The following is a 12,983-nucleotide window of genomic DNA, read 5'->3' as shown; positions in this document are numbered from 1 at the left end:
TTGTTCTGAAAAAGAGCAGCACTGAAGCTCTTTTTTAAAAAATGTGACAGTCACTTGCACCCCTGTAAATTGCTCTTTTCTTTGCACATCAGACTGAAAAGCAACCGGCCACTCAAAGCACACGACTTCTCTGTTATACCACCATTCTTAGGTTTATATTTACCTGCCATGATTTTGTATATGTCACCATCATCTATATGGAATTAATGTAAACTAACAGTGCATACTAGTTATATTGTAGTAGATGGAATTATAGAGGAGGGGGCAACCTGCCACCTCTCTCTCACGTACTCCTCAGCCCCGGAGGTCTAGGATAGCAGAAGTATAGCTTAGGTCAATGCTGGCTTCTGCCCACAAAGTGGTCTTTGGTTTCAGAGCAAATCCTTGATGCCCCCCTAACTAGATACCAGGGCTGTGCTGATTTCACAAATGATTTTATCCTTCACATATCCCCTAAATGCAGCTGCATGTGCAAAGACACACTTCATTCTAGGCTCCCAGTTGAATCTGGAAGAAACAGTCACATTGGACTTTATAAATTGGCTCCTTAATACCACTGCAACTTCTTTTCAAACTCACCAGAAATGTGAAAAATGTCAGGCTGCTTTAATGACCAGCAGGAAAATGCCACGTCTGTGCCCATCCGTGAACTCAAGCCCTTCCTCTGAGTTTTTTTCAAAGCATGCATGGATCTACCTTCTCTAATCCTGAGGTTGGATATCTTGCATTGACAGAGACGGCAAAGAGTCACAGCATGGAAAGAAGCCATGGCCAAAATAGTTCTCTGGATACAACCCTGCACTTGCAAAACCCAAGCTGAAAACTTACCAACACGATGAATACCCTTTATTTAATTATTTTTTTAAAAAAAATACCCTGAAGTCTACAGACCCACTTTGGTATCATTTTTGCATAAAGCAGTTAACCAAGTAATACTTGGTGACCATCACTGCAAGATAGAAAAGGGGTTTGTGGAACCATTATTAATGTTAATTATCAGATGTAGAAGGAATGATTGTGATCCTACTAATATTGAATAATGTATGTTAATTTGTTGCATATATAGTTTGATGCTACCTAAATATTTCTGACTTTCTGCCATAGCTCTGGAAGCGGGAATTGAACATGATGCTTACATGTGTCTTTGTACTGTAACCTCAGAGAAAAAAAAAAAGACATTGCTATTTACAAAAGCCCTGAGTAAGTGAGCTAATTTAGAGGTAGAGTTCGCACAATTAGCCAATAAACAGGTCAGCCAACTACCACTAAATTGTGTATTTGATACCAGTTATGTCAGTGCAAATCAGGGGTGAAATGCTCCCGGTTCAGACCGGTTCGGCTGAATCGGTAGTGATGGCAGCTGGTGGTTCGGAGAACCGGTAGTGATGGCGGCACGAGGCTCCGCCCACCCACCTGGTCGTCGTTACTTCCTGGTTTTAACAAGTTTTTTACCCTCTGTGCATCCACAGAAAGGTTTGCGCATGCGTAGAGGGTCCACGCATGCATATGACATGCACACGCGCACGAGCGAAGTGTGCACTTCTGAACTGGTTGGGAAGGTAAGTAGATTTCACCCCTGGTGCAAATCCTCCCCACCGCCAAAGTACAGCCAACCCTTGTGGGTGATGTAAGGAGGATAACTTGGCATCTGGGCCTTGCTGTCCCTTTTTCAAATTACAAATAACTCAAGGAGAAACATCTTCAGAAGAGATGGGTCATGATGGGTCTTTCTGGAGGATTCCAAGTATGAATTGGCAATTATTTGGGAGAGATATTCTGGCTCAGGAAGTCAGCATTAAGCAGGGGAGAAAACAGAAGCCAGGTAGAGCCACTTTCTGGCCATCCTTCCATTATGCAGTTTGTCCCTGGTACCAGAGCTCCTCGATCATAGTTTTGTCCTGGGTTCCTGGTTATGAAGGAATAGGGTTCTGTCTTGTCTTTGGGGAACAACCTTCTGCAGGAATCTGATCCCTCCATCTCAACTGAAATCTGCCCAAAAGTCATTACCAAACTGGAATTTTTAATGTGCTGTATGGGGAAGTTACTACCTGCATAGGTGAAAATGATATTTCATTTTAGTTAAAATTAATTTATCTTTAAATTAAATCACAGGTTTCATGCTGGCTTTATAACTTTTGGACTGTGGGCACCATCTAAGTCAAAATAAACCAGCAGGAAACACCACATTTACTGATGAGGTTCCCTAGTTGGGTCATGAAATGTTTGCAAGAAAACCACCAAGTTCAGAGAGCACCAAGGACCCCCCCCCCCCAGTTCAGCCCTGAGCTCTTCCTTTCTACCAAAGCCAAGACAGACTTCCTTGCATGAAAGTATCTGAGCTCTGTAGCTCCCATAACTGACTGAACAGTTTTCCTTCTGAATCTGAACTGATCCCGGTATCTTTACTTTCTCACTGTCTTCCAAAACATTCTCTTTTTAAAATCATCGTTTATCCTGAGCCATGGGAAACCCATTCTTTTCAAACAAGTAGCAGGGCAGCGGGTAGCAGAATAAGAAATATATTTTCTCCTTGTCTTCACCAACATATAAAAAATGGTTTCACATTACAAAGATTTATGAATGTCATCTAATTTGTAAAGTGATACGGTAAATAAATACTGATTTACACAGCGCAGGTAAAATAACTCAGAAAATCAGCCTATCCCAATAATTAAACTTGTGCAGGGCCCAGAGACAAAACTCTGAAAGACAAGGGATGGAAGCCTCTCCACCATTTTTGTCAACCTCCATAAAGCGTTTCTACTCACGAGGACAAGCCTTTAAGGGCCGGTTGTGCAAAGTGTGCCAAACAGGACCTTCACAAAGGAGGTTAAGGGTCTCCCTTGGAAGTGCAAAAGCAGCTGCATCCTTAGCCAACTCATCCAGTGCTCCAAGGATAAGGATAAGGATAAGGATAAGGATAAGGATAAGGATAAGGATAAGGATAAGGATAAGGATAAGGATAAGGATAAGGATAAGGATAAGGATAAGGATAATTTTATTTCTATACTGCCCCTCTCCCGAAGGACTCGGGGCAGTATACAGCCAGGTAAATACACAATACAAATATCACAATTTAAATTTAAAAATTATTAAAAGTATTACATTTAAGGCCAATTAGCCAAAAAACTCAAAAATTTAAGAATTCCGAATTTAAAACTCAATTATGAAGCTAGCCCTGCCTGTCGGAAGAGCAGGGTCTTAAGAGCACAGCGGAAAACTCAGAGGTCAGAGATCTTGTGTATGTCCGGGGGCAGTTCATTCCAAAGGGCAGGGGCTCCCACCGAGAAGGCTCTCCCCCTGGGTGCCGCCAGCCAACATAATTTGGCCAACAACACCCTGAGGAGTCCTTCTGTGGGAGCGAACTGTGGGAGGCTATCGGTGGCAGAAGGCGGTTTTGTAGGTACCCAGGTCCTGAGCCATGGAGTGCTTTAAAGGTGGTAACCAACACCTTGAATCGCACCCGGAAGACCACTGGGAGCCAGTGCAGCTCGCGCAGGAAAGATGTTACATGGGTGCAATGAGTTGCACCCATAATTACCCACATGGCCACATTCTGGACCAGTTGGAGCCTCCAAGTGCTCTTCAAGGGGAGCCCCATGTAGAGAGCATTAGAGTAGTCCAGCCGGGAGGGCTCTTCCTCTGTTTTGTTCATGGTGCACGGTGCCTGCACCCCTCCCATTTCTGAACACACTTGGAGACCGCTGAGGATAGCCTTCCAAGCAGCCAAGCGAATCTCGCAAAGGATGTTGCTGCTCTAATGTTGTGTAGGGAGGTGCTTCATTCTCACAGACATGCTCTGAAAACATCTCTTTGTGCAGCCCAGCTAAACTCTACGCTGCACATTTGGGGACTGCAAACTGTAGAACCTGATGAAGCTAACACCGATCCCGTATTAACAATGTGGTCTCTGCTAGAACTGAGCTCCACAACGAGCCATTCACTCTACAGCACCCATGAACACATCTGACACTGGAGCTTGTGAATCTCCTTCAGAGTAAGCAGTTTAGAGCTTAATGGCTTCAGCATAAACCAAGGACTGACATTCTGATAATAAGCCAGAGCCATCTCGAGCTAGAAAACATCTCAGCATCTGTCCGCTGGTACACAATTGAAGAATAAAGGAGGTGCAGCAAACCCCAAAGAATAAGCAAACATGGAAGAATGAGGCCCAGCGCAGTTGTGCCTAAGAACCAAATACACCATGTTGCCTTCAAAGCTCTCTTCAACATCATCTCCATCCTCCAACAAACATGCTGCTTTTCTAAGAGCATTTTGCCAGTGAATGCAGATGCCTAACTATAAGGACTGTTAGTTCTGGGCACCTCCTTGGCTTCTCAGTAAAGTAAAATAATGCTTTTCACCAGCCATTGTGACTAAATCGCACTTCCAAAATGGGGAGCAATTGCAGAAAACCCTTTTAACCTGAGACAGAAGGAAAGGTGAAGAGACTTACCAAATTCATCACATACACTCTCATTTTCGATGAGTGTGGGATGCTCAAATGTGTCTCGACAGTAGAGGATTTGAGACCTTTGACTGATGGCTGCAACACCTCCCAGGGCTAAGACGAACTGGTCTGCTTGCACTGAAGATGGCTTGCCCTGGATCCGTTTCCGCATAGAGCGATAGCGGCAGTATTGAGGGTAGCTGAGGATCAGCACATTGACATCTTCTTCCTCCTCACCTGAGAAAGAAAGAGGGAGCAGAGCGTTATTGCGTCCCTAGACAGAGAACCAACCAACCAACCAACCAATCAACCAACCAACCAACATTCAGCTTTTGTTGTTAGTTGCGAAGTTGTGTCCAACCCATCGTGACCCCATGGACAACATTCCTCCAGGCCTTTCTGTCCTCTACCATCCTCTGGAGTCCATTGAAGCTCATGCCGACTGCTCCTTTTTCTTTTGCCCTCAGTCTTCCCCAGCATTAGGCTCTTCTCCAGTGAGTCCTTCCTTCTCATTAGATGGCCAAAGTATTTGAGTTTCCTCTTCAGGATCTGGTCTTCTAAAGAGCAGTCAGGTTTGAACTCCTCTAGGATTGACCAGTTTGATCGCCTTGCAGTCCAAGGGACTCGCAGGAGTCTTCTCCAGCACCAGAGTTCAAAGGCCTCCATTCTTTGGCGCTCAGCCTTTCTTATGGCCCAACTTTCACAGCCAGACATTGCAACTGGTAAAACCATAACCTTGACTATACACACTTTTATTCTCAGGGTGATGTCTCTGCTTTTTAATATGCTGTCTAGATTTGCCATAGCTTTCCTCCCCAGGAGCAAGTGTCTTTTAATTTCTTGGCTGCAGTCCCCATCTGTGGTGATCTTGGAGCCCAGGAAAATAAAATCTGTCACTACCTCCATTTCTTCCCCATCTATTTGCCAGGAAACCATCAGCTACTTTGGAATAAAAATTTCAGTACTTTAAGCATTTGGTGACTAATTAATTTTACCATTTTTGAAATTTTGATGGAATAGTTATATTCCACTGCTTATTAAGAGCATTTTAATTGTTTATTTTTCTTTTGAATTGCTGTAAGCCTCTCTCTTTAATGATAAATAGAATAGATAAATAATGCATAAGCAATCTCTTAATAATAGGGTCCTTGAATGTGGATATGAAATTATAATATTACACTTGAACAATAATGGTAATTTAATTATTAATCTGAACTCACCATACTGGCAAAACCCCAAAGAAAGCCAAGTCTGAATTTCTATAGAATTCTTCTACACAAATTAAATCTTTTAGATGTGGCTAAGCTCCAACCAATCTGAAAAAGACACCCAGCATTTTAAAAACAGAGATCACCAGAACTGTATGAAGATTTTCCCCATCCTGTGAACAGAAACTGCTTATATAGGGAAAGATGTTGCTGAATCCTGACCCTCATAATAAGCTGGTACATCACATCCTGAACAAGGCCATAATATGGCTTGTTTGGCTGGTGCCCGTGGCCCAGACTCCACCATCTCTTATTCTAGAAGATGCCAAGGGACAGCAAAGCCAGCCATGTGGGTATGGGTGTGCAATGCATCTATGGATGCAGCATGAAGCAAGCAGGGCAGCCAGCACCTCCTTCCTACCTGCAGAAGCTCTCAAGAGTCCATGGAGCCTCTGCCTTTGCTGAACTCCCCGCTTTCAGGGCAATGAATCAGATATATTAGCTTGGGAAGAATTTCTGGTCTGCCCTATTTTCTCAGAGGCACTTTACTCAAAGGCCCCTCTTGAAACCTTTCCGGCTTCATTGTCTGTCCTGACCATCAGCTGCAGGTTCCCAAAGGCCACATTTTCAGGGTGGGTTTATGGCACTTTTAATCATAATGTTGTAACCAAATCTTTGCACAAGACCTGCTGTCTTCAATCATAGATTTAAGGCCACATTTCCCTAATATACCAGGATGTACTCAAGCTGCATTTATGTGTGACAGTTTATTCACTTAGCATATGGCATATTGTACATGGACTAGTAATATATATTAACATTTCATCTAGATTAGTAAAGCGCAATAAAATATAAATGTTAAAGAGATCTGTGTTCAAATACCAATGTCTAGGCCATCTAACCATTGAAGCATAGCATCGTTAATATTTTTTAAAAAATCAGATACTGGTCTGGTATATGTCCTCAGCTTACAGCCAATCATGATGTGATCTAAAGTTTAATGTGGGACCCTGCAGTCACACTGAGAGGAGGATGCTATGCCTGATTTATACAGATAGTCCTGGCAGATGAGGTGTGAATCCTGTTCAGGATTGTGTATCAGTGTTTTGGTATTACTTGAGGATTGTTGGTTTGTTTTTGCCAAGGTCTCTCTCTCTCTCTTCCCTTCCCTCCCCTCCTCGCTCTCTCATCTTTAACCATTTTACAAACAGTATATTCACAGTAAAGTGCATTACTAAAATGACTGTAATACTATTCAGGATTATTTTAAAGGGATATTTTAAAGCCAACTCATCACTAAGGTTATATTTTTTACCCTGATCTTCTACTCTCTTTACATTTACTAGATTTTAACTCAAAGCTGCAAAAGCAATAACGAAAAGAAAAATGAAAGAGCAATAGGAGCTCAACAAGAGTGCTGCATGGCATTAACTCCCCCCCCCCCCGCACACCTTTTGCAAAAAGTCCAACCAAAAGATAAAGAGGAAAAAAAGCATTTCCATTTGTTTAAGCAAAGACAAACAAACGATTCCTGGAACAAATATATTATTTCCACCACACCAATGCAAGAAAAAACAACAACCAAAGGTCTCTCTATCTCTCCCGACTGAAACGGGGAGGAGAAAAACCTTTGATTACTTTCAATAGAACTTAGTAAATGTTACTATGGTTATATGTTAAAATTATAGCACTGTGTCAGAATGAAACATCTGAAGATAATCTGCTTTGAGCATGAGCACAATCCTCATTTTCTCTGTGGAAAGAGAGATGCCCAGTCAGTTGTCAGCTCCTTCTCCCTGGGCTGCATTTATTCGATTACCCCCCCCCCCCCTCATTTGGCTGGGCAGCTGGGCTTAGGACGGAGCCCTGCCATTCTGCGGGGTCTTCTCAGGCGTGATCATTTCACAATGGACTATCAGCTGTAGATGAGCCTGGCATCACGAAGGACATCGGGACAGAGCCCAAACCTCTCCATGCTGGACAAGCCCTGGAACTGGAGCTGCCGCGTAACCAAGGTGGGCCTTTTGATGGGACCATTTTAAAGAGCAGACACATTGAGCTCTTTGTATTTTCTTTCTAGTCCAAATAACTTCTGAAGGAAAATATTTTGTGGTTCCACCTCGGATGCTTGGCACCCTGGCTATGTGGACAACTACCTTTTCTCGATTTTGATCACCATGAGAGAACAATGGTTTATACTAGTCGCCCCTAGAAGCAGAAAGTGAATTTTCAGGTCAAAGTCCAACCCTCACCATTAAGGCTCAAACTGACTTTCAAGATCAAAAAGTCTTTCAGCTAAACAGAGAAACACATAAAGGGAGCTTCTCCTGCTGGGTTTCAGAAACACCACACTCCAATGATTATTGCTAACCACCAAATCCAGTTTTAACATCACTGAGCTTTTCCCCTTTTCAAAAACACACATAAAAAATAATCTTCGCACCGGGATTTTGTAGAGTTGGATGGAAAACTATGCATGTCCCTTCCTGTACCTAATTACCCAGCTGCAGAAATCTGCCAAGAATTTTGCCCTTTAGTTCTCTTAATCGCATTAGTCCAAACGCATTCCAATGCCAGGAGAAACACTTTTTTGTTTAACTGATTCCAATTCTGTATTAGAAGAGCTATTTTTGAAACATCATCTCCCCTTTTCTGAGAAGAAAAGACAGAGGTGTGTTCTTGCTTTCTTATCATGCTTGTGGGGCTCTGGGTGTGTGTTTATTGTTTTCATTTATGGTATTTCCTTCACCGCAGATATGACCGAACGGAAGGGCTGAGGAGGGCTGTTGGCAGTTGCCCACTGAGGTCGTATATAGAAGTTCTCAAACATTTCCAGGTGGGCCTGCAAGAAACTCTTGTGCGACAACTGGGAAAGAAGTTGGTGGAAGGGGAGAGTTCACGAAGGCATCTTCCTCTGCTTTTGTGCTTCTGGGAATCTCTTCTGTCTGCTGGTGGGGCATCACCTGTCAACCCCACCACTTTAGAGAGAGAGACGCTGTTTACTTAGTCACTTCACTGGAGGATTAATATTAATTAGTTCTGCGCAGTGTAGATCTGAAGAGCATCCAATCTAAGATTGATCTAGGGCAGCTCAGTTCTAGAGGAGGTTTGTATAATCTTTTGATGTTTTACTGTGTATTTTTCCAAACTTTGCTCTGGCCTGATCACATGCTAGCAACCAAACTGGAACAGCTTCCAATATTTGGCACAGCTCCAGCTTTCAGATACCAATAATTAAGTTGATGTCTCCATGTCGTTGTTATTCTGCTGCAAGACACAATTCCAGCTTCTAATTAGGCACTTTGTAAATTCTGTGCATTCATTTTTTGAAAAATGATTTTAAAAAGTGGGGGAGCAGGCGGCGATGTGAAGAACCCAGCAGAACAATGTTCTACAGATAAGAAAATTTACATCAGTTTCTATCACTACCAACGTTATCATGTGAAGCAAGAATAGGGGTGGGGGTGGGGGGGTTGGAGTGTGAATATAATTTCTCAGAAGGTAATTTTCCTTTCAGCCTAAGTACTCTTATTCATTCCTCACTTACTCAATGATTTCCTGTTCTAATTACACGACATTATACAGTACGACATTTGTAGAAATAAAATGTGTCTAAATCTAAGTGAATTGGTTACCAATGCTTAACGTTTTAAAACTGTGAATCAACTTTATCAATCCTCTGGTTTTAGCATATTTATTCTACCTGAACTCTCTCCCAAGGCAGTTAAATTAGTACAAATGTATGCATTCAGGAAAGAAATGAACACTTGTAGGTAAACATGCAACTAAACACCTGGACAAGAGGATAGCTGTATCCTCCCCACTTCTGCTCCAACTATTGTTGGTGGTTAAACAAATCAAGACAAATGGAAAATATTCAAAAGAAAAACACCTGTTTCATTTTTTAGGAAAGGGGCAAGGAAAATATGAAGGGAGGGGAGAAAAGAAAGACAGGCTAAAACAGAAGGGAAATAGAAAGAGACTTCGTAAAATGCAAACGAATATCTGTTTCCATTATTTTGTAACAGCAAAGCAAACCAAAATAAAACAAACACAGCATTATCACTTTTGTGTTGTTATTGCACTGCTGTGGTTATTTTGAAAATCACAAGTTCTTAAATTACCTCCCAAAGCCACACCCTTGAAGATTTTATAATTATTTACAAAGAAATCAACAGAAGTGGGCTGTGAATACTGAATATTGAGTCTATAGACTAATGAAAACACTCAAAAGATGTTTCTTTTGATGGTAGAAAACAAGGTCAAACTGCCTTAGATTGACTGGCTTTCCTCTGGAGATTCCTTCTTCTTCCACACCTTGTCCTAGGACAATCATCTAGTTGTCTCCATCAGATGCACAATCACTCACATGGAGCTCTGTCTTCCTTTCCTTCCAAAACCAACACGTCTCATCCCTCATGAGACTCAGCTTCCCTTCATCCATCCCTTTCCTTGTCTCACCAGCCTCTTTTAGGCATGCCATTTGGAAGTGCCTTAGACTCTGGTTGATGCTACCTGTTTACTCATTGCTCATTGCCGTAGCAGAACTGTGATTAAACCAGACTAGGTGATCGTTTTATTCTGACTCGCAGATACAGGAAAGTATCCTCCCCCTCCTCCCTCTTCCTCCAATTTGTGGTTGTTTTAGCACCACCATGTTGCCAATGCTGCCACGGTGACCGCAACAACATAATTATTGTGGCTGTATCCCCATCCCTTTTCCTGCTCCCTCTGGCTCCTATGCCCAATTGGCTCTCAGCAAAGCCTGATGGGTGAGCACCAATTGGTTGCTGTGAAACTGAGGCCAAAATCTGAAATCTCTTAATGGGCGGCAAAGGAAGGATGGATGAGCAGCTCAGGTGCCTGCTGGCATGTTAGGGCCGGCTGGGGGCATCAGCAGTCAACAGGTGAGCTGTCTTCTGCCTCAGAAGGAGGGGGACCTTGGGAATATGCTGGAATGGGGTGTGAGAGTGCAGTTTTCCTTGTGGTCCATGGCTCCTTTTGTTTCTCCTTCCCACAGCAAAGTGGCAGACAGTTCTATGGGAAACTTTGAAAAGGCTGAAGAATGCATCACTGTAAGCAGTCAGAATTTGCTTTATAAAGATGACTAGAGAAACTGGGTTCAAGATGTGCTCAGAGAAATGTCCCAAGGCATTTGTCCCAGGGATCTTTGCATTTCCAATAAACAGAAAGGCCAAATGAGAAGCAGCACTTCAGGGCCCAAAACTCTCACTGGCACCCAGGATCACAGGGAGCACACAACCCGCGCAACAAAGGAAATATTCATGTGAAGGTGCTTAAACAAATGCCAGTTGATTTATTTGTTGTTGCTGTTTAATTAGCCAAATATTCCTCGAAGTTTCTCAGCAAACAATTTCGCTTGACCCTGAGGGCAAACTTGCTGCTCCCTTTCCTTCTCCACATCACCTCCTGGTCAAGGTGTCTCCAGGATGTTAACTGGCCACAGAAGGATCACCTTGTGGTCTCCACACCAGACATGGGAGCCTTTTGTATCGATGACTCCAACCATTTCCTTCCTCTGCTCCCCCCACTTGTTCTTGCACAGTTTCAGTATCTAATTAACAGCAACACTTTTTAAATATTAATGGCTGACTTACCACATTAAGGAAATGCAAATCAAATAATTAACTAATCCCAATAGGCGAACCTCTAGTTTTTTGTTTTGTCGAGGTTTGAACAATTTTTTATGAATTATCCACACAACGGGAATCTGCTTTGTTGATAGAACTTTAAAGGAAAAATGTCTCCGGTGGTTCATGGAGCACCTCAACGTTTGAAAGTCCCGGTAATCAAAGAGAAATATCCCTCATGGAAAAATGGCTCCTGATGATCAGAGAGAGGCTTATTTTTGATATACTGTCAGTTGTGCCAATTTCAGATGGATATTTAAGCGCCCTGAAACAAGGGCAGCAGTCCAGCTCTTCTTGTGGTCATCTTTCCTCCGCATCCGGGTCAGATACCTTGGACCAGAGGACTCCCTTCTGCTGAGGAGATGTTTCTTCTCCTCTCCGTGTAGAGCAGGTGAGGGACTTGCAGGTCCCTGTTTGCCACTGGGTGGGTTCCAAGTCAGACCTTGGCTGAACAAACCAGGTCCTCATCTGGTACTTTGACCCACCAGTTTCAATGTCCTAAGAATCTCATAATCTGGCTTGGTAAGAAAAAAGACTTGCCAAAAATATGTAATCTCCCTCCTTGATGCAGTCCTCGCTAATCCCAGTTTTAGGAGTTTTCAAAATCCCTGCCTCCCTCTCCACGCAAGGGTTTCCCCAGAGCCCCCAATCTGCTGGGATCCAGGACAACATTCCGGGTCAATCCCCATGGCCACCAGTTGGTGGTGATGGTTTCCAATCATTGGCCCAGAGAAGTACCATCACTAAGTGGATGATGGTGAAAGCATCAGACCTTTGAACACACAATGGTTCCTTTAGTCCATTGCAGGAGATAAGGAGGTGTTAACTTTCCAGAACCTTGTTTAAAGCAAACCTGCAGAATATTTTGCATTAATTCATGTGATACGCATACTCTGGGGTTATGATTTTTTAATGATAAAATGTATCCAGAAAATAATTTGGGATCCCCCAAACCTGACAAGCCCTATTCCTTTCATTAAAAATACAGAAAAACGAATCTATTTCATAAATAAAGCATCCAATCTGTCCATCAAAAAGTTAAGAGAAATTTAGAGAACATAGCGGGAAGTAAGTAAAAGACCGATTCTTTTAAACTGTAATTCAATGATTTATACTGTTCCTTATGGAATGCTAGTTTAGGTCCCGATATAATGTTTAATGCAATGTAGTATAGAGTCCTATACTGAATCAGAATAAAAGAAAGACCCTTGACATTTCCTTAAAAGAGAAAACATAACAACAACAAACAAAAAAGATTATGAAGGGGAATTAATTCAGCAGTGCCTGAATGGATAGAACATGTTTAAAATTGCTAAAATTCTATATCTATGGGATTGCTGGCTTGTTTTTAATACCCCATGAATTTCATTTTAATAAGAAAAATGTATTTATCCTCAACAGGTCTATAGGTACCCTGTTTCCCCCAAAATAAGACATCCCCTGATAATAAGCCCAATCGGGCTTTTGAGCACATGGCAATAAGGCCAAGTGCTTATTTCAGGGTTCAGAAAAATATAAGACAGGGTCTTATTTTCAGGGAAACACGGTACGACCATTCGTTTAATGACAGTTCGAAATTATGTCAGCCTTCAAAAAAGTGAGTTACAACCTACATTCACACTTAGAATCGTTGCATCCCCACAACTGTCTTGTGATTGCAATACGGGCACTTGG

The 12,983-nt window shown here is 42.4% G+C and overlaps 1 protein-coding gene across 1 annotated transcript in view; it reads right to left on the bottom strand.

Moving 5' to 3' along the window:
* The window catches only part of ARID5B (AT-rich interaction domain 5B), a 133,794-nt gene that overhangs the window by 71,652 nt on the left and 49,159 nt on the right, over positions 1–12,983 (bottom strand). Inside the window, exon 4 of the mRNA XM_070944897.1 lies at positions 4,457–4,687. Coding sequence (XP_070800998.1) covers positions 4,457–4,687 — 231 coding nt within the window. The remainder of the gene's footprint in view (positions 1–4,456; positions 4,688–12,983) is intronic.

Source organism: Pituophis catenifer, unplaced genomic scaffold (assembly GCF_029215685.1).
Source record: "Pituophis catenifer annectens isolate HBS135680 unplaced genomic scaffold, rPitCat1.0.hap2 SCAF_6, whole genome shotgun sequence".
NCBI lineage: Eukaryota > Metazoa > Chordata > Lepidosauria > Squamata > Colubridae > Pituophis > Pituophis catenifer.
The sequence above is the reverse complement of the archived record's forward strand: the minus strand, read 5'-3'. Positions and strand labels throughout refer to the sequence as shown.